Source organism: Camarhynchus parvulus, chromosome 4, assembly GCF_901933205.1.
Source record: "Camarhynchus parvulus chromosome 4, STF_HiC, whole genome shotgun sequence".
Lineage (NCBI taxonomy): Eukaryota > Metazoa > Chordata > Aves > Passeriformes > Thraupidae > Camarhynchus > Camarhynchus parvulus.
The window spans coordinates 2,499,282-2,521,309 of NC_044574.1; the positions used below are offsets into that span (position 1 = coordinate 2,499,282).

At 42.3% G+C, this 22,028-nt stretch overlaps 1 protein-coding gene across 1 annotated transcript; it reads right to left on the bottom strand.

Annotated features, from left to right (window-relative positions):
* Positions 1–1,138: 1,138 nt before the first annotated feature.
* Positions 1,139–20,567, bottom strand: M1AP (meiosis 1 associated protein). Its single transcript, XM_030948472.1, has 10 exons — positions 20,478–20,567; positions 14,102–14,388; positions 10,940–11,122; positions 9,145–9,319; positions 4,200–4,373; positions 3,483–3,633; positions 2,831–2,972; positions 2,107–2,313; positions 1,421–1,576; positions 1,139–1,285 (listed from the first exon to the last, which is right to left on the bottom strand). Exons 2-10 carry the CDS (start codon positions 14,348–14,350, stop codon positions 1,139–1,141), a joined length of 1,584 nt encoding a protein of 527 aa, XP_030804332.1. The 5' UTR covers positions 14,351–14,388; positions 20,478–20,567.
* Positions 20,568–22,028: the final 1,461 nt, after the last annotated feature.

Consider the following 22,028-nt stretch of genomic DNA (forward strand, 5'->3'; position numbering starts at 1 on the left):
CCAAAAACTTTGTTGCCTCCCTGCTGCCCCCTCCCTAAACCTGATTTTATAGTTTTTATGTTTTTTACTGGTTTGCAGGCCCCAGGCTGGGCCATTTTGTGTTCATTCCTGCTCCAAACCATCCCTGTGCCTGCAGGGACGTCTGCCCTCTCTTCCATGGTACCTGCCCTCAATATCTTGCCCCAGCAGCTGCCTGATGAGATGCCAAGGCATGGGAAGAGCCAGCCCATGCCTTTGAGCCTGTCAGAGCTGGGATCCCAGGGAGAAGAGATGGGATTGTGGTGCTTGCCTCATGCCCTTGCTCTCCTGCAGCTGTTTCCCAGGAAGCTCAGGTCAGTGGTGGGAGAGCAGTGGATGTGTCAGGAACCACAGGCAGGGAGTGGGGTCCGTGGAGGATAACTTTATTTTGGAACAGCTTTTCAGAACCAAGTAAGTAGAACACAAACTCTGCTGGTGCTTGGCATCAGGGGCTCAGTGAGACCACCTCACCTTGGCTTGGTCAGTCTGCCCTTGGCTCACACCTACCCTACACCTGCCCTGAAAAACAGGCTGGCATCTGGGCAGCAGTTCTCTGGAATTGCTCTGGCTTGGCATTTGCTCCAACCCCCTTCACAAGCTGGGACGTTGGAAACAACCAAATCATATGGAGAGCAGAACTCCAGGCTTTAAGATTAAATCCAAGAGCTCTGTTTCATTCCTGTTCAACCACGCCACTGAAACTGCTGCTGTGGGATGAGGGCAGCTCAGCACGACTGCCTGCCTTGTCTGATTTCCTCCCTGCCCTGCCTGCAGCTCTTCTGCTCCCACTGACAGCAATCTGTGATTTGTGGCCTGTGCTGGCCCAGTCTCACAAACCCAAATTGGAGGCAGGCTGGTGACGTGTGCTGGCAAGAACAGGAAATACGTGGTGCTGCTGCTGCTGCAGGGGACAGCTGGATCTCTGACCAGAGGGTCCCTGAGCAGCAAACTTCCTGCAGAACTGGCTGGGTGATGAACACAACGTGAAACAACAACAACAAGGAGGAACAAACGATGGGAAGTGCCTGCCTGCCCAGGGCCAAGCTCGGTGTCTTGCCTGACCACATCCGGCCAGCTGCTGAGCCAGGAGCTGTGGCTGCCCAGGGGCAGCTCCTGCTGCTCACTGCAGGAACTCCTCGTACTCCTTGGGGAGCAGGGAGCCCTCACAGGAGCCTCTCCTGGCTGCTGCTGCTGCTGGTCTGAACGTTTGGAGGGGAGAGGGAGCCATCAGCAGGGGAGCCACTGCAGCTTTGGCTCTGCTCTGAGGCTGCAAGACAGGGACCAAACACAAATCCTTGTGTGGGGAGGTGCTGGCTGTGCCTCACCTTGCTGTGATTCCTGCAGGAATCTGGCCAGGAGGGCACATCAGAGCCCATGCAGGCTGCTCACACCCAGGACTCACCTGCCTGGGCTGGTGGCGCTCCGGGCGCTGCTCCCGGGGCTGGGGCTGCTGCCGGTGGGGAGGTTTGTACAAGGAGCTCTTCAGGTGTTTGTAGAGGTTGCTCTTCAGGTGCAAGGGGTTGTAAGCAACTTCCACTTCCAAGTTGTTCAGGGCACTCTGCTTGGAAGACAGAACTTGAGTTTGCTACAGGATGTGACAGGTGGAAGCTGTGGGGCTTGCATGTTTGTGGTTTTTTTGGTTTCTTTTTCAGGGACAGTGTTGTGGACACTCCAAACCACCCACCCTGCAGTGAAAGGTGAAGGGATTTTTGGCCGTGCTGCAAACCATAAGGAGCACTCTTAACCGTGTATAGAACAAGAGGCATCTCCAAACAGATCTTAATGGATTTAAACATCCCCTTGCAGGATGCAGTCCTACCCTTTCCCATGTCCAGAATCAGCCAACAAGCTGGAACTCCCTTTCTGGGCACTGTCACCCCAACTCTGCTTCACAAGGCCTCTTCCCCCCAGCAGACACCAACATTGCTGCCAAGGACAGGTATTTGCTGTCCATGGAGAAAGCTGTGTGCTGGGAAGGAGTTCTGGAGTGCAACATCACACTCCAGCTGTCACTAGACATTGTCACAGCCATTTCCTTCTCTTGTTATCTGCCGAGGTGATAAGGGGAGCTGATAATGAGTGACTCACCTCGATGGGGCCCCTGACTCGCTCAGGGTGCTCAGCCAGGAGGGCTGGGAAGGCTGATGGCAGCAGGAGCTCTCTGATGGCCACTGCTTTCACCAGGAGAGTGGCAGAATCAGAGGGGACAATGACATAATAGGGGTGCACCACCACGTTCCAGTTTGGTCCCGTGCTCTGGGGCTCCTGCCTGGCCAAGAGCATCCACTTCCTTTTCTAAAGGGCAAAATCCAGGTGTGAACAACAGCATCAGCCACTTCCTTCAGCACTGCCACCGTGGGCTGAGGGCAGAAACACTCATCACAGAAGGGAAACTGTTCTGCAGCAGGGCTGAGGACAGTATGGCATTTGGTTCGTTTTTAGCAAGTCAGTGCTTAAAAAAACCACCCAATTTTGGTTTGCAGCTTGTCAGTAACAGCCAGTTCTCCACAGTCCAAGCCTTGGTAAATTATTTTCGCTGTTAAAATCTCAAGTCTAACTCCAACCCTGGCCTTTGCACTTCACACCTCCAAACACTCATTTCTGGAAGGTTTGAGGGTCTTCCCTAAGCTCTGATGAGCTGGAGTATCTTCCCAGCAGATGGAAGGATCTACAAGGCCAACTCTGACCCATGAGATGAGGCTGCAGCTTTTAAAATTGTTTAAAATGCAGCCAGACAAATGTTACAAGGTGTTCACTCACTGTCCCTTCCCTGGCCATCCCTCCCCATCACACTGCGCTTTTCACCACTGACCAGGAGGCTGTGACACAAAGCATGGAAGCTGTGCTGGTTTGTCTCCAGTTCATCCCAGTCCAGCTGCCAGCAGCTTGTGGGCTTGATGACGAAGGGCAGCCCATAGAGTACAGACTCACAGACCCCTTCAGACTTCAGAGCCCTGCCAGGATACAGCTCATGTTAGTGCTCAGCATTGTAAGAACAGCTTAGAAATTATCCTGGTTTTTTTCCTATAAAGACACTGGAGAGCATCTCTGTGCTCTGCCCTGAACTGCTGCCAGGAAAGTGAATTCTTGGTGAAATCACAGCACTGTGAGGCTTTGCTTAGGCTCTGACACCCAATTAATTGCTGTGGCCTTGTTAGGTAATGAGAGAGCAGAATTATTGCAATTAAACATTTCACTGGGGTGAAAGAACTTTAGCAGGAATGGCATCTGTGGTGTCACCCTCACTGAGTGCTGTGGTGACACCAGGTGTGACTGTGGTCTGCACGTGGGCTGTGCTGTTCCATGAGAGGAAGAGTGATGGAACTGAGGGTTTTTAACACCAGAATTTGACTCACCAGCACCCCAGAGCCTCCTGGTGATGTCAGCAGGCCCCAGGAAAGAAAGTGAAGCTTTTCTTACACCATCCCCCAGTTACCCAGTGGAAGACAAGGAGCACCACTCACTTCAGCACCCGGAGTTTGTGCAGACCTGGGGAGGGCCAGGCTGTCAGATGCCAGGGAGAGCTGGCATCTGCTGCTCTCCCAGTGCCATCAGATGTCCCCAAAAGCAGGGCTGGGTCCAGCAGCCTCTCCTGCAAATCACACTTCAGGCACACTGGGAGAAGGAGAATGGTTTAGGTCACTGAGATGGGCAATGTTTAGCACATGACATGCTCAAAGCACTTAAAAATTAATGTTTTCTAGCAGCTCTTGGGGGAAGGAAAATATTAAAGCCTGCCACAAGGCATCAACCTGTCCCCAAGTCCCCCTGTAAAACAGCCTTTATTTAAATGGAGCTCTCTGCAAGACAGCCTTTATTTAAGTGCAGCTCTCTGTACAACAGCCTTTATTTAAGTGCACCTCTGGCACAGACTCTGTTTTGAACACAATTTTTAGGGCTATTCAACTCTCAAGGCTCCTTTTTACCTTGGCCACGTGCCTGTAAATTCACATGCCCCTCCAGGCACAATTTTGCTGCAGAATGGAAACAATTGCAGCCTCAGCAGCTGTGGCAGCAAAGAGCAGCTTTGTAAGCATGATGATTTTCCAAGTTATCCACAGACCTCACCTGGGTCTCTAAATGGGAGGGAAGGTGCCCATAGGACAATCCTGGGTAACCTTTAAGGCTGAGGGATTCAGGAGCTCTTTGAAAAGGAGCAGAGGGGGGAGAAAATGAAATACTTAAGGTGTTCTTGGGTGCAGCAGCGTGGCCAAAACCTCCTGAGGGAAGGAGGAGATGGAGCTGCTCCCTCTCTGTGCCATGGTCATGGAGCCAGGTTTTAAACAGCATCTCCAGGCTGATGACATTGTCCTCTACAGTTTGCACCTCGATGTCCATTCCCAGGATTGCCATATCTGCAGGAAAAAAAAAAAAAGAAAAAATAGGTGAAAAAGCACCAGTATTTCAATTCCAATTGTTAAACTCCTTTGTTGGAGGTGCAGACAAATGGGGTTTGATGTAGCAACAACTTTTAAGCGTGGAGAAATGTAGGCTGGACAGCAGAGTTAGGCAGGATATAAACAAGATAAACCTAAAAAAAAAAAAACCAAACCACCCACAAATAATATCTCAAAGGTGCATCCACATGAGAAGGTACTTGGAGTCCATCAGATAAAAAAAAAATTAAACGGGAAAAATAAAATAAAAGGAAGGGGAAAAAAAAAACATTTTCAAATTGCATAAGACATGCAATATAACCACTGGTAAACCCAGAAGGTGCAGTGTGGTAGCACTAATAGCTTTACCATACAGCCAGGATGTGGAAAGGCTTTCTCAGAAGAGGAATAAATAGCAGAAATAGCATTTTTCCACCCCTTGTGTTTACCAGGCCAGCAAGGGGATTAAAAAACAAGTGCTGCATCCATCTACACTGAGAAATCTTTTCATTTCTAATGCCATTTGGCAAAAATGACACTTAGGCAGTAAAAGAACCCCAAAACCAAAGAAAAATCCCCAGAAATGAAATAAGTTCTAGCTGACAAATAATCCAGGACTACTGTAATGACTGTAATTCTTCAACTGCTCTGCAGGACACACTTTTTGACTGTCCCCACCTCCCAGCCTTGAGGAAGAGATTGTGTTGGTTGTGTGTCTGCAGCAAAGCAGACTCAGCTCCCACTCACAACAGGAGATCTTTCACACTGCCCTTGGTACTAAAAACCTTTCCTTGTCCTCTCTGACTGTCCCTGGCTGCCAGGATATTTAATTCCTTTATTTTTTTAGTTCTTTACTACTTCTTTTATTACTTTTTTTTTTTAGTTGGAAGCTGCTCTTCATGAACTGAGCTGTTCCCACCTCCAGCCCCTTGCCCTGAGTGTTGCTCCCATTTCCCTGCAGAATTCACTGTTGCAGGGTGATCCTGTTTTGGATGCATTCCCTACAGATTTTAGACTTGGGATTCTCTCAGGACTGTGCACTGAAGAAGGCATTAACAGCTCAAAGGACAAAGCACCAGGAAATCAATGTAATTAACTTTTACAAACAGCAAAACACAGATGGCAAGGGGAATTATTTGTGTTTTGGGGCTGGTAAATGCTTTAGTTCCTCCCTCAGTAAATATTTCCCTGGTTTTTGTTTTCTTAATTTTTTCCTCTGTAACAGATATTTAATCACTTACACATCTGCAACTGGCACAAGACATGACAATTTAAAAAAAAAATCACTGCATTCTGTAGGAAAAACAGGTTGGGGTGCCAATATCTCCTGTACAGTGGGTGTCAAATTTCCTGGAGAGCAGAGCCCAGGTAGAGCAAGGAGCCCTGGGATTGCAGAAGATGGGCTGGGGTCATAAAAAAGGCCTTCCTCCCTTATCTGCAGGACTTGTTGTTTGTTTTTATCAAAGAGAAATAGCTGGGAGCAGTTATCTGCAGCACATGCAAATATTCACCTTTGTTAGCAAAAGGTCTGGCAAGGCTCAGCTGCTTTCAGGGAGTGTAATGGGGCAGGGGAAGAGAAATAACAACAACATCAATAATAATAATAATAATAATCATCATCATCATCATCATCATCATCATCATCATCATCATCATCATCATCATCATAGAATAATACTATTATTATATTAATAATTTATAATACAATATAATTATAATTACAATACTATGTATTATTATATCTACTTATTTATTATTATGAATAATAATGATAATAATAGTTATTATAATATAATAATAATATATCGGTTGTATAAAATTAATATTATATAATCATGATAATAGTATAATTATATTGATAATATATTATATAATTACAATATAATGATGATAAAATTGTAATATATATAATAAATTATTAATAATAATGATAATAGTGGTGATGATGATAATGATGATGACAATAATAATATATTGATTGTATACAATTAATATTATATAATTATAATAATTGTATAATTATATGGATAATATATAATATTATTACAATATAATTATAATACAATATAATGGTAATATATATAATAAATTATTAATAATAATGATAATAGTGGTGATGATGATAATAATATATTGATTGTACAAAATTATTATAATATCATTATAAAAATATAATTATAATATATAATTTTAGTATGATTATAATACAATAAAATGGTAATATATAAAATAAAATATTTATAATAATTATAATAATTATGATTATAATTATGATGATGATGATGATGATGATGATGATGATTATTATTATTATTATTATTATTATTATTACTATATCAATTAGAGACCAGTCCATCCAAAGGCCAGGCATCCTCTTGATTATTTCCCCAGATTATTCCCACCTCAAATGTCCTCTCCACAGGGTTCAGTTAAATCAGTTTCCTCTGATTCTGAGACCTCAGCATGTTCAAAGCTGTTCTAAGATTTGCCAACGTGAGGTTTTCAAACTCCTGAAGTCTTTTCCAGCTGCACTGACCTGGGAATGAAACTGTGGAGGGGATATCCTGATCCTGCTCTGGATATTAAAAATGTAAGTAGGTTCAAATAAACCCTAAATCAACTAATGGAAGAAATATCCTCAGTGAAATGAAGCTCTTGATGAAGTGCTGCATCCCAATATTTATTTTCTAGTTCAATACAGCATCAATCTTGCACTTCCTGTACACTGGATCTTGCAAATTCAATGCTGTTTACTGTAATTTTTTAATAGGAAAATGGATTTTTTTTTCTGAAACAGAAGGAGGGAGCTCCAATGGGTATCATAAACTAGTTGGGCTCGTTTTCCCAATTATCTGACTTATTCATCCCCTGTTGCTTTTCTTAGAGAGCAAATAGTTCATCCACTCAGAAAATTAGAATTTCATCCCTTGACATTTCAATGGCTTTTTTGTCCACATTTATATTTTCATTCTATTTACTGGATGAAAGGGCTACACAAAAATCCACATTTAGAAATAATTTGGGTGGGGTTTTGCATTCCCTGAAGCAGCCCTGAGACAGAGAGGCACAGAGCATCTCCTCCTCTGTGAGCTGAGCCTTCCAAGGCTTCCCTGCAGGATTCCCAGTCCCTGCTGGGACAATTGACCAGAAATTTGCTGCAACCACGAAAGAAAATGAACAGCGAGAAACAAATAACTCTGTCTGTTCCTCAGTAAAAAACAGAAATAAACACTTTTAATCCTGTTGGAATCTGAAATACAAAAAATTCTCAGAATTTTGGGCCTGTAGGCCAAAGCTTGGAATTAAACAAAAGATTTGATCTGAGACTTTAGAAAAGGTTTCCAAAGTTAAGTGCTAGAAGCAAGAATTTGGATTTGTAGTTTAAAGCAAAGGCATGTTGAGCTAAGTAAAAGAAAGTTGAGAGTTTTAGAGTTTAAGATATAGAAAAAATAAAAGTAGCAAACAAGGTCAACAAAGAAATCAGAATGCAGTACTGTGAGTTTGTGTGTCATAAATGCTTAGCTAAGAAAACTTACACTGCAGCATGGGTCCATAGGAAAAAATATTTAAGGATTGGGTCTAAACCATAAATATCCTTTATTATTGCAGTGTTTTATTAGTCAATAACTCCTAAAAATTCTTGTGACTAAAGGTCTTAGGCCTTCTGAACCATGCTGTAAGGATATGAGCTGAACTCATCCTTCCTGCCTATGCAGAAGATAAGAAAAACAAACCACATCATCTCAAAAGCTCAGAAGTCTCATCTCTAACTCATTCAAAACTTAAAAAATCCCCATAGAATCCTCTCTGCCAGGCTGCACATTGCTGGGAAGAGTTACTGCCACTGACCAAGCCTCTTAATTAGCTGGTTTTTTGTCTTTGATACAGCTCCTGCTTACTGCTGCTGCTCTCCTCCATGCTCAGATGTGTTACCCCCATAACTCGATGCCTTTTTCTCTTTAACCCCCATAGTGAAGCTGTGTCACACATGAATTTTAAATAACACCATGAGCTGAAGTAACACGCTGCCAGTTCTTGGCTTCTTTTTCTGTCAAGGCTGGGATTGAAGCACTTGAGAGGGTATTTCATGTTCAGACTCAGATGTTTATTAGTTCTTATCAATGTCACAGTTTCACAGCAGTGAGTTCTGCAGCATTTCACTAACAAGCTACAAAATGGCCCCATCTCTCTCTCTACAAGGTCTTTTAAGGCTAAACTATCCAATTAAGAAATGACACCTAAATTATTTTCACTTTTAACCTAATAACTAATCAGTTGAAGTCCACAATGTGGACTTTTTTATCCAATGACACAAAACCACTAAACCCATGGAGAAGAAGGTGAAGAAGAAGGAGCAGCCTCTGCCCTAAAACCTCCATCTTGCTTTACATATATTGCTATATTCTAAAACCTTAAACTCTAAGTTTTGATAATACACATTTGTATTCAAACTCCACACCCACAATCCCAGTTCTATAATTTAATTTTGGAAGCCTTCTCCACAGCCTCAGGTCAATGCAGTGTTCTCCTGGGGGTCAGTGTCTGTCAGCACAGAAAATCTAAAATTCTCAGCATCCAGGACTCCAACAATGCAGGAGCTCTGTAAGTTCTATAAGCCCCAGAGAAGTTCTGTGGTACAAATTTCCTCCAGCCACAGCAGTCCCCACTGACCTAAGGGACATGAAGTGGCAGATGTTGGACTGTCATGGTGCCCAAAGCCGTAACTTCCCTAAAAATGCCCTCCGCTCACCACTGCTGGCCTCCTCTGCTGGCACACACTGCTCCACATCCTCAGGCTCCAGGAAATCTCTCTTCACAACCTCAATGACCTGTATTCTTCGCAGGCTCACCAGGTCTATGTCTTGTAACTTCTTTTCCAGCTGCTTTACCATGTCTCTGCTGGGCTGGCTGGTCAGAATTGTGATCTGAAACACAAATCAGAGCTTGAAGAAGTTGCCTCTACCCCAATTCTCTCTTGGGAGGTGAAGATGTTGGGTAGCACTGGTCTCATTTCTGAGAGAGGAGAAATCTTGCTGAAATATCAAAAGAAGATTTATAAGCTTTTTTTTTTTTAGCTTTGGCTCACATTTAAGCCAACATGAAATGGATTGAGAGGTTCACTGGTTTTGTGCTCTGTGCTTTGCCCTTGTGATCCCTGAGTCTCTGTGTGTAAGAAGGAACTTGTACATTAATTATAGTTCAGATAGACTAAACTTGGCTTTCTCCCTTGAAAGCTGAATGGGAATTTTGTATTTTTTTTTAATGTATCCAGTCTATCCTAAAGATATTTCCAAAGAGAGCAGCAGTAGGTGGGATTCCATCCAGTTTTGGTCTGATACTGAGAAAAGGAAACAAAAATTCAACTTACTCTGCATTAAAAAATGCTTGTGATGGGGAAGGGAGGAAACTGCAATCACTTAAGTATCTGGAGCAGAAAGAGGCCTTTTTTGAAACTTTTTTTTGGCCTTTTGTAAGGGTAAGACTCCCTCTTGCCTGTCAGTGACCAGAGCCTGTCCCTGCAGCATTTCTTACATCCCCTTGCAAAGAGAAGTACAATAAAATTGCATAATCTAGAAGAACTAGAAGAATAATTGCATAATCTACAAGAACTAGCCTAGAAGGACAGCTTAGGGGAATAAAAACTCCCTGTAGCCATGGATTAACTTAATTTTTAATGTAGCTTGTTCCTTCAAGTATACTAGAAAATGCCCTAGATTTTGTTGTGTGTCAAAAAAGGTCTTGTGTCCAAAACATGCTCTGTTTGTTCCAACCCCCAGCTTTTAAGCACAAATCACCTTTCAAATGGTCAGGAAAAATACCTTAAAGCCTCAAGAAAGGCAGAAAATCAGTAGAAAAGTTTCATAGGCAGACACTGGGAGTGAGTCTCAATTGCAGCCTGATCACAGAGTGACTCTGTGAGACTCTGGAAGGGTTTAAAGACTTAAAAAAAGCAGAAAGACCTGGCAAATTTCACTTGTGGGAATCTCAATTTGTTTTTTATGACTGGCAGGTGGACCCTGAGCCTGGGAAGTCTGAAATGCAGGATTGTTTGGAGCTGGTATTTTCTGCTGTCCAGAGGAAAACACCATTCCTGTGTGAGTCCTTTCCCCTCCATAACTCCCTGTCCTTTCATGTCAGTTGATACTGCTTAAAAAAACACTTCCTCCTGTGAACCTTGCTCAGCTTTTTGCATTCACACATCTGGTCTCATGTGTCATTGGCAGCTTCCCTCCTCTTTATGCAAAATAACACATTCCTAACAACACAGCCACCAAAATCCACCAAAAGTGTGTCCACCAAAATCCACCAAAATCTATCAGATCCTGGACTAGGACAGCTTTCCCTAGATGTGTCCCCTTTTCCACAGAAACCTGTCCAGAGGGATTTGAGGACTTGATATCTTCCTTCAGGACTTCTGTGGATCTCTGTAACATCCAGAGTGCTGAATACCTAAACTTTTCTGCATTTTCACTGCACATTAAATACACATTTGTAAATCACAACGATGTGGGATGGCTCCCACTCCCCTCCCAGCATTTTCTTACCTCAACAGAACTATTTGTGGAGCCTCCTGCTGCTGTGTGCCTGCTGTACTGCTTGAACTGCTGCAATCCATCCTGCACAGCTTGCAGCACTCCATTCCCCCCCTTGGGGAAGCAGCCTTCAGCCGGGAGCGAGCGGAGCTCTGAAATGCAGGCTTGAACTCGGGCAAAGTTTTCTTTCACTTGCTGCAAAACAGGGTTCAGGGAGCAGGAAAGGATGGGGTCACAATCTGTTAGAGGTGAGGCAGTTCTCTTCTGTTCATTGGGCAGTTTACTTTATCTATTCCACAACCAATCCTCCCTCCAGGAGATCTCTGCTGTTCATGGGCCATTAATTATTAATTATTTTCTGTTCATGGGCCAGTGAGTGTCCCTGCATGGCTGATAAAATTCCATCATCCCATTGGGAGATGCTCTGCCCAGGGGAGGAGCCAAGCATTCCTACCTGGATACACTCTGAGGTTTGGAACAGCACAGCAGCCTTTGCCCACTGCATTCCCAGAGGAGCAGCTTTCTGCTGCCCTGCATTCCCAGAGGGAGCCCAGGCCCATCTGCAGCAGCCCTGGAGCTGCAGAGGAAAACTCCCCCCTTGTGCAGGATCCCTGCTCCAGCAGCAGCACAGCTGGCACTGCAGGAGGGCTGAGCCCCCATGGGATGGGGCTGTGCCACCCCCTGACACACAGAGGGGCAGCTTCTGTTCTGACTCTGGCAGTGTTGTTTTGTATCACTGCATTGTTTATTTTAATTTTATTTTTTCCCTGATAAAGAACTGTTATTCCTGCTCCCATGTCTTTGCCTGAGAGCCCCTTACTTTCAAATTCATAATAATTCAGAGGGAGGGGTTTGCATTTTCCATTTCAAGGGAGGCTCCTGCCTTCCTTAGCAGACACCTGTCTTTTCAAATCAAGATAGCTGGTAAACAACATAAAATGTTGTAACAACATAATTTTATTGTTGTAAACAACATAAAATACCTCTCCATAATGTGGAGGAAGGCTGGTGGTCACTGAGAAGTCAGCTCACCTGAGCCTCACCAAGAACTCAGAGCTGAAGACAGACACAGCAGCTAAACTGGTACATTGTGGCTACAGGAAAGATATTGAGTGAACTCTACCGAATTTATTTAAAGCAGTACAAGCCACTGCTGCCAGAGGTCACCTTCCCCACTGAAGAGGCAGCAGGTGAACATTTGACTTGTTTGCTTCAGGTGTGAGGAGCTCTGGGTCACTGAAGCATCCCTGAGCCCTGGTTTGCAGGGTGGGCTGTCAGTGGGACTGAGTGGGAAGCTGCAAAGGCTCTGCTCAGTCCTTACTCAGTCCCCACATTAAATTTTTTGATGCTTCAATGCTGATTTCTTATCTTGCCACCATTTACTCTCCCCCAGAGTTATCTACTTTCATTCTGGCTTCTCTTTCTTTGCCCTCCCTGCCCTTTTCAGGGAGGCTTTATGGACTCTCCTGCAGTGGGAACAGAGACCATAAACAAGCAGAGAGGAAAGGTTAAACCCAGGGTAAGTGTATGTGACACTTCCCCATGTACTCTCCCCATCTCTATTTTCAGTTCTGGGGCTTTCCTGACTTCATGATTTGTCTAACACAGCTCTGAGAAACAGCTTCAGTACAGCAGCTGATGTCTGCTATTGGAATGTAGCAGCCAAAAAATCAGCAGAGTGAATACACAGAATGGCTTGGAAATTATTAAAATCATTGTAAAAATGTTTTGCAGTTAAACTTATCATTTGTTCTTGATTTACCAGCCAGAACAGAGAAGGGACCTACTCCTATTTAGAGGAAGAAAGGATAAAATACAAGCAGGTTCTTAATATTAAGAAATCCCTGGAGGATAAAGCAAATAAATGCAAATTAGGAACCAGGTACAGGTTTCACAATGACAGTTATTAACCACTGGATGAAATTATCAAGAGAAGTACTTGATTGCCCATCTTGTCTTCAGATCAAAACTAGATGGCTTTCTGGAAGGAAGTTTTAACAAGATGGGGTACTTTAGTGAAATATAATAGCCTGTGATGTGAACATACAAAACAGTGATCTAAGGGCTCCTCTGCCTTTAAAAACTGTGACTATCAAAATGAGGAATTGTTGTTTAAATAAAAAAGACAGCTGATCAGAAGCAGCAGTCATAATATTATCCTTGTCACATTATCTATAACCTTTCCTACCAAACAAACACCACCATTAGCTAGAGTCTTCTTGCAGATCACATTTGCTAATTTACTCTTGACCTCTGGCTTTTTATTTTTCTCAAGATGGGAAGACTTGACAAAACTCTTCAGAATGTTTCCACCATAAAGTGGAAGGGTTAATCCTGTGTGTTTACACTGATGCTGTCTAAATGGGAGTGCTCAGAGTGATTATTTCTAACAGGATGATTTCAAAAATTCTTGTGAACTTTAAGATGCATATTTGTATTTCCAAACGATTAGTGCAGAGCTGCTGCTCACTCTCCATCTACATTTAATCCTGTGCAGAGCCCTAAGTGAGAGCAATATTTGTTCTTACTGACTTTGATCTCTGTATTTAAAATCTGTGGGGATGTGGCACTTAAGAATATGGTTAAGTGGTAGATTTGCCAGGGCTGGGTTAAGAATTGGATTTAATCTTAGAGGACTTTTCCTGAAATCACAGAATCATCTGGATGTTTCTCAAATTCAGCACAGATATATATAGATAGATAGATAGATAGATAGATAGATAGATAGATAGATAGATAGATAGATAGATATTCAGCATATATATATATATATTTAATTTTTTTTTAATTCTGCACCTTTCCCCTTCAATATCTAGAACCTCTCACACATTGGTAATATTTGTCCAGCTCGAGCTGTGTGTGATAATTCTGACAGAGAAGCAGTGCAGCACAAAGCAGCGCACAAAAGGTGCAACAGATGCTCCAAAACAGATGTTTTAGGAAGGAAGAGCACAAAACCTAATTGATCAGGTTGACAGATCAAAAATGCCACTCCTCCTTTTCAACTTCATGAAATTTCTGAAATTTCATGAAATTCACCTCACGGCGAAATGATCGTTTTGAGAACGGCCGATTTTTAAGATGTGAATTTATATACAGATTTTTAGTTATGAATTTAGATATAAATAATTAACTTTTTTTTTTCCCAGAGCAGCAGCACAGCCTGGGGCATACCGTGAAGGGCAGCAGACACTCCTGCTGGGGCTGCACCACGTAGAGGCTGAGCAGGGGCATCCTGCAGGGCCCTGCCAGGCCACAGGCCAGGCACAGGACGTTCTCCAGAGCCTCGGAGAGCACGGAGCAGGTGCTGGCCCAGCCAGGGGAGGTGGCATCCACCACCAGGATGTGGGATGGCTGCTGGCTGGGGGCTTTGGCAGCAGGGAAAGCTCTCCGTGCTTCTGAGGGGAATTTTCTGGAATTCATGGCTTCTGCACGTGGGTGTTACGTGCACGGTGATGCATCTGAATGGGAGAAATAAATAAAGAACAGCAATGAGTGAGGTTCTCTCTTAGAACCCTGATAAAATTACTGAGAATTTCAGACTTTCTCTGCTAACAAGCACTGACCCCCAAAAGAACACTGCATTTGACCTGAAGCCATAGAGAAAACTTCCAAAATTAAATTATAGAACTAAGATTATGAGCGTATAGTTTAAATAAGAGTGTGTCATATCACATAGTTGAAAACCTAAAGTTTAAAGTTTTAGAATATATAACAAAATAAAAATTTTAAGGCAGAAGCTGGTCCTTCTTCTTCATAGATTTAAGTAGTATTGTGTAATTAGATAAAAATGTTCACATTGCAAGCCACAAGTAGTTAGTTATTAAGTTAAAAATTAAAATTTTAAGTATGTAGTTCAAATAAAAGTGTAAAATATCACTTCAGACACTTAAGTGATTGCAATTTTCTCCCTTCCCCATCACAAGCATTTTTTTAATGCAGAGTAAGTTGAATTTTTGTTTCCTTTTCTCAGTATCAGACCAAAACTGGGTGGTGGGAATCATACCTACTGCTGCTCTCTTTGGAAATATCTTTAGGATAGACTGGATACATTTAAAAAAATACAAAATTCCCATTCAGCTTTCAAGGGAGAAAGCCAAGTTTAGTCTATTTGAACTATAATTGATGTACAAGTCCCTTCTTACAGAGACTCAGTGATCACAAGGGCAAAGCACAGAGCACAAGACCTGTAGATGTTCCTCCAGTGAACCTCTCAATCCATTTCACATAATAAAAACCTTAAAGTTTAAAATCTAAAAATGTAATATATATATATATAAAACAATATAAAAGTTTTAGAAGAAAAACTACTTCTTCTTCTTGAACTTCTTCTTCCTCTTCTTCTTCATGATTTTAAACAATATTGTGTAATTAGATTTTAAAAATCCACATTACAAACCACAAGTAGCTAGTTATTAAGTTAAAAGTAAAAATAATTGAAGTGTCATATCTTAATTAAACAGTTTATACTTAAAAACCTTTATGGAAAAAAATACAGCTCCATTTTAAATTTGTCAACATAAAATACTGTAAAACTCAGTTTGTAAAACTGTAATATAAATAAAAACTAACCAACATCTAAATCCAAATTCTGCACCCAAACATAAGGGAGAACAGTCCCTGTTCCTTCACCCCCAGCAGCACGAGACAAGAAGCTGGAAAAGCCAAAAGAGGCCAGCAGAATGGAGCAAGAAAATCCTGCACATCCATGAAGTTTACTTTGTGGGTAAAATTAACTTTGTTGTTTGGTTTTTTTTTTACTTTTTATTTATTTTTACTTTGTGAGTGTGAAGAACCAACTTTTGTCTTTCTGAGTGTCAAACACTTGTGATGAGCTCCTCCAAAGACCTTGAATTTGATTTTTGTTCCCCACCCCTATCTCCCTTCAACCTTAAGCACAAGAGAATTTTCCTGTTCAAAAATGCATTTTTTACTTCATGAGCAAAAAGCTTTTCTAAAAATCCTCTCTTCACTAAATCCACGCAAATCATTCAGTCTGTTTGTAAAGATACAGGAAATCTGACAAGTGTTGGTATAACTGCACACATCTTGTTATGAACTGGGAAAATTTTTTTCCCCACAGTTTTGTTCCCAGCAGAATTAGTAAAAGTTTTTGGAAGGATTTACACAGTTGGGCTCTGGCCTGTCATTTGTGGGGTGTGTTCAGCTCACACAAACAGCTCTTTTATGGTCTCCAAGGAGACAAGATGCTGCATTTCCTACAGCCTCCAGCACTTTGGAGTAAGAGTTTCTGTAAGGCTTGGGAAGAGCAAGAAATGAGTTTTTATCTGGCTGAAGAATCATCAGAAAAAAAAAAAAAAATCTGAATTTCTAGGATTCCTTAGGATGCCTATCAGTGCAGGCAAAACAAGAGTGATCACAGCCTGAATTTCAAAACTGGGATTAACACTTCAGAGCTGATGAAAATGTTATAAATACAGATATAGATCATGTTATAAATACAGACTTAGATCATTAAGGTATCTTGCTTTTATTAGTCCTCTGGTATAATTTGATTGCCAAATGCAAAACTGCCAGATATCACTTTAATCAGTGTCTCTCCTGAAGCTTTTCAATTTTCAGCAGAGTTTACTCCATTACTTCACTGAATCTGGGAATGGACTTGTCTGTCTGATTTTTTTCTGATGAGGTTTCAGTGCTACTGAACTCTGCAAGCCCCCAGAGCTTCCTCAAACAAGGAAACAAAACCCATCCTGTCAGAAATCCACAAGAGCTGGGCTTTAGCATTGGTTTCAGAGAGGAAAATTAGTTTTGATGCTGAAGCAGAGAGAGTTTTCCTAATTTTGAATGAATTATCTCATTCTTGGCTCTCTACTTACTTGTATTTCCAAACTATTACTGCAGAGCTGCTGCTCATTCTCCATCTACATTTATTCCTGTGCAGAGCCCTAAATGAGAGCAGTATTTGTTCTTACTGACTTAGAGTTCTGTATTTAAAATGTGTGTGGATGTGGCACTGAGGAACATGCTTAATGGTGGATTATTAAGGACTATGCTTATTTTAAATTGGTTTTGTTAAAATAGATCTCTCACCAGCTCCTTACCAACTGATTTTCATCTCTTCATAACTGTGGTGTCTCTGCTTAGCAATATTAATGTGATTTATATGCATCTCTCTGTACAATACTTGACAATATTTAACCTCTTTTATAGCTCTAGTGAGGCTGGAGAATGAAGGAATTCTGTGGTAAAACAATTCGGTGGTGAAATGACATTTTCATTTAGGTATTGGGTGGACTGACGGAGCCCATCCCGAGGGATCCTCCACAATTCCATGAGAATTGGGTAAACTCTGAGTTCTGGCAGCTGATTTGACATTAAGTTATTGCTCAATAAAGCAGAACTCTCCAGGTGTCAGGGCTGGTGATGTGCATTTTGCTCAATGCAAGGAGACACAAATTGTGCAGAACTAGAAAGAGGCAGAAAGGAAATTTCTTTATAGTGAGTGATTTGTGACTGCTGAGGACATTCTGCAGTTGTACATCACCCTATGTGCTTGGTTTGTTATAAAAAAAAATTATTAAATAATATCCAGGTCTAAAAAGATGTAGCACCAAAGCCACTGGTTAAAGAGGATTGAGGATAATTGGTTTTAAAAAGGTGCCATTTTCAGAGGAAGCTTCAAACCCTTGGGAAACAGGAATATTCTCATGTGGAAAACAAATCAAGCTGCATAAATGAGGGTTTACTAAAGAATAAACTGGCTGTGCAATGTGGATGGCCTCTGGTGTGAAGAGTTTTTTCCACCTAGCCTAGAAAGGAAGGTATTTCTTTTGAAAGGTCAGGATGAACAGAAGAATAAAGAGTTCTCAGAAAATCAATCTACTGAAAACAAAATTATTCCAGACCCTATGTAATAGAAGATAATATGTGTTACTCTATTCATCAGTGCTATAATCAATCATAAATAAATGGCTTTAGGCTTGTGCTTTTATTGACATAAAATCATCAAACCTTAGCAAGAATTGTCACTCCATATTAGTGTTAAAATCACTCATTATAACCTTTAGAGGTTCTTGGTTTTTTTTTCTCAAAAGAAGAGAAACACTGTAGGAGTTTAGAAAAAAGTCATTTTTAAATCCTGAATCACTAAAAAATGAGTAAAAATAACAAAACCTTAAGAGAGCAGCAGAACAAGGACAAACTGCTGCACAATTCCCAGGTGGAATTTTGTGGAAAAGCAGCCACCTCAAACCTCACCAGGAGAGCTGGGCTATCAGGGTGCTTGAGTGACAGACTGGAATTGCCAGAATTCAATTTCTAGGAATTGTAATAACTCAGTGATCCGATCATGGGCACGGCTAACGAAGCCTCACGGGGCAGCTGCTCCATCTTCCCTGGCATCTTGATTGGGAATCTGGGCTGACACCTTGTCAACACACCCACTGTAACCCGAGAAAAACCTGTATAATTCATGGGCAGGATAAAAACCTGCATAATTCATGGGCAGGGCGTGCTGCAGGCAGGGAATCACCACTGAGGCTGCAGGGAAAATCCTGGGATACACCCAGTGCTGGAATTGTCCTCCATGGCTCCTACAACCTCAAATCTCCTACCCTGGATGTGGCCTCAGAGTCTGAAGTTTCAATCTTACTGTGACATTTTCATATTTCCTGTACTGTTTTGGAGGGTTTTTTTTAAAGCTTTAGGTAGCAACACTCCCTCAGTGGTGGCTGGATCCTGGGAGAAAGGGAAGGCAGAATTTGTCCCACAGGAAATCCTGTGGTGTGTCCCACCTGGAACAGCAGGATGTGCCAAGGTGGCTCTGGCTTTTGAGGTCACTGCAGGGACTGGGAGAGCTCTGCTGGGATGGACTGGGACTGAGACAGCTGGACTGGGCTGTACTGGGCTTTACTGGGACTGGGACAGCTGGACTGGGCTGGACAGGGACACCTGTACTGAGCTGTATTGGGGTTGGGACACCTCTACTGGGCTGTACTGGGACTGGGACAGCTGGACAGGGATCAGGACACCTGTACTGGGATTGGGACAGCTGTAGGGGGTGTACTGGTGCTGGGTCAACTCTACAGGGGTTAGGACAGCTGTACTGGGCTGTACTGGGATTGGGACACCTGCATTGGGATGTACTGAACATCTACAGAGGTCAGGACAGCTCCACTGGACTGTACTGGGGTTGGGACACCTGTACTGGGCTGTACAGAAATTGGGAAAGCTAGACAGGGATTGGGACACCTGTACTAGGATTGGGACACCTATACTGGGATTAGGACACCTGTACTGGGCTGTACTGGGATTGGGACAGCCGTGTGTACCTGAAGGGTGGCCAAGCCCCCAGAGGGTGTCAGGGTAAACCAGCAACTCTGCTGGGCTCCCTCACACCTCATCCTGTGTTTCCCAGACATTCCTCCTTGCTGCCATCCATTTTCCCTGCCCCCTGGACGCTGTGGGAAGGATGGATAGGGAGGGAAGCACCGGGTCCAGCTCTTCCCCCAGCCTGGGGCCTTGATGGGGCGTTTTGGTGCTGCAATTAAAGCAAAATCAGGAATAACCTCCTTTGCCTGATCTCTGTTTTTTAAGGTGCACCTTTCATCACTGAACTGGGTTTTCCCCCACATTTCCCTTCAAGTTTGCTCCACACCAACAGCACCCGAGGCTGCTGCCCTTGGATGCCTTAATTGCATTTACAGAGGAAATGAGGACTAATTATTAACTTCCCACGGGAGCAACTCCCACGGGAGGTTGATGTTTTTCACTTCCCAGCTCCCAAATACCCTCACAAGGGTTTCCCTGAGGGATTTGGGGCGAAATTTTCCTGAGGAATTTGGGACAGAATTTCCCTGAGGAATTTGGGACGAAATTTCCTTGAAGAATTTGTGATGGAATTTCCCTGCAGGATTTGGGGCAGAATTTCCCTGAGGGATTTGGGACCAAATTTTCCAGAGAGATTGGGGCTGGATTTTCCCTGAGGAATTTGGGATACAATTTCCCTGAAGGAATTCGGGACCGAATTTCCCTGAGGAATTCAGGACCGTATTTCCCTGAGGGATTAGGGACAGAATTTCCCTGAGGGATTTGGGATGGAATTCCCCAGACAAATTTGGGACCGAATTTCCCTGAGGAATTTTTGATGGAATTTCCTTGAGCAACTTGGGGCAGAATTTCCCTGAGGAAATAGGGGCCGAGTTTCCCTGAGGGATTCAGGACTGAATCTTCCTGATGGATCTGGGACAGAATTTCCCTGAGGGATTTGGGATGGAGTTTCCCTGATGGATTTGGGACCGAATTTCCCTGAAAGAATTCAGGACCGAATTTCCCTGAGGGATTTGGGATGGAATTTCCCTGAGGAATTTGGGACAGAATTTCCCTGAGGGATTTGGGCTGGAATTTCCCTGAAGGAATTCAGGACCGAATTTCCCTGAGGGATTCGGGGCCGAGGCTCTTTTCCCGCTGCCGTGTCCGCGGCCGGGCCGGGCCCTGCCCGGTGCCGCCGCCGCCGCCGGCGCTTCCCGATCCCGGCTCATCCCGGGGCTGTTCCCGTGGGATTGCCGCCATCTGGGCTCGGACCCACCTGGGCGGGGCCGTTTTCCCGGTTCTGGCCCAAATCCCGGGTAAATCCCGGGTGAAGCCCGGGCGGATCCCGGTCGGGCGGGGCTTCCGCGCATGCGCAGCGAGCGCTTCCCGCAATCCCCAATTTGGGATACTCGGGAGAACCGGGATCGCTCTCCTTCCCAAAAATTGCATTTTGAGACCTTCCCAGAGCATCCAGCACTGGTTGAATTGCTTTTACTTTCACCATTCAATCACCCAAAAGTTAATTTGGCCAAAATTAACCCCGGCGAGCCTCAATTAAAGCCAAAGGGTGTTGGAATTTTGGGCATCTGGGATTGGAAATTTATGGCGCTTCAAGGAGTCTGGAGGGACCAGGAGATGCAGAAGGGATTAAGGGATGGAAAGTTGGGAAATTCCCTTTTGAGAAAAAGATTATTAAATGTTGGAACCCTGGTTATTGAGAATTTTTCTCTGCTGACAGGCGCTGACCCCTGAGAGAACACTGCATTTAACTTAAAGCTGTAGAGAAAGTTGCCAAAATTAAATTACAGCACTAAGATTATGAATGTATAGTTTAAATAAAAGTGTGTAATATCACATAGTAGAAAACCTAACGTTTAAAATTTTAAAATATAGTAATATATATATATATATATATATATATATATATATATAAAAAATTTTAAGGCAGAAGCTAATCCTTCTTCTTCATAAATTAAAGTAGTAGTGTGTAATTAGTAAAAAGCTCACATTGCGAGGAACAAGTAGTTAGTTATTAAGCTAAAAATAAAAATAATTCAAGTGTAATTTCTTAACTTCTTCTTAAAAATCCCTCCTTGAAGGGTAACTGTGTATTTTGGAGATAAAAATTTCATGGCATCAGTTTGCAGCTGTGCCAGTTTAGTGACTGCAAAAGGAAATTTCTCTAGAGGGAATGTTTTTACTGGATATATTTAACAGAGGGAGCATTTTTACTGTAAATTGAGTTCTTGAGATTTGGGGGTTTTTTTCCCTGTTTATATTTTCACTCTTGACTTCCAGCTCCGTTGTGGCATGAGGGAAAGGATGAGTAGGGAATCAAGGGGGGCAGGTGGACCCTCAAAAAAAGGGAGTTTACAGCCTCAAAAATGCCTGAAAACTCACTGGGAGGGTGTGTGTGTAAATACTAAAACTTTTAAAGTTCCTCATCTTTATACGTTTATATATTTTTTAGGTATTGACAAAATAGATATATTTATAAAATAAATATATTATATAAAAATATATATGGTATGTATTGAGAACTATATAATTATATATATGATATATATCTCATATATATCATATATAATTATATCTCTATCTGTTATATATATTATAGGTATAATTATATACATAATAGAATATATGTAATTATACATAGCATAGAAATAATTATATATTGTATTATATATATTTATAGATATATATAATGATATGTAATATTTTATATATTATATATATTGACAAATACATATAAATATATAAAATATTTTTATAAATATAAATAAAAATCAATAAATAGATATATACATAAACATAGACACACACA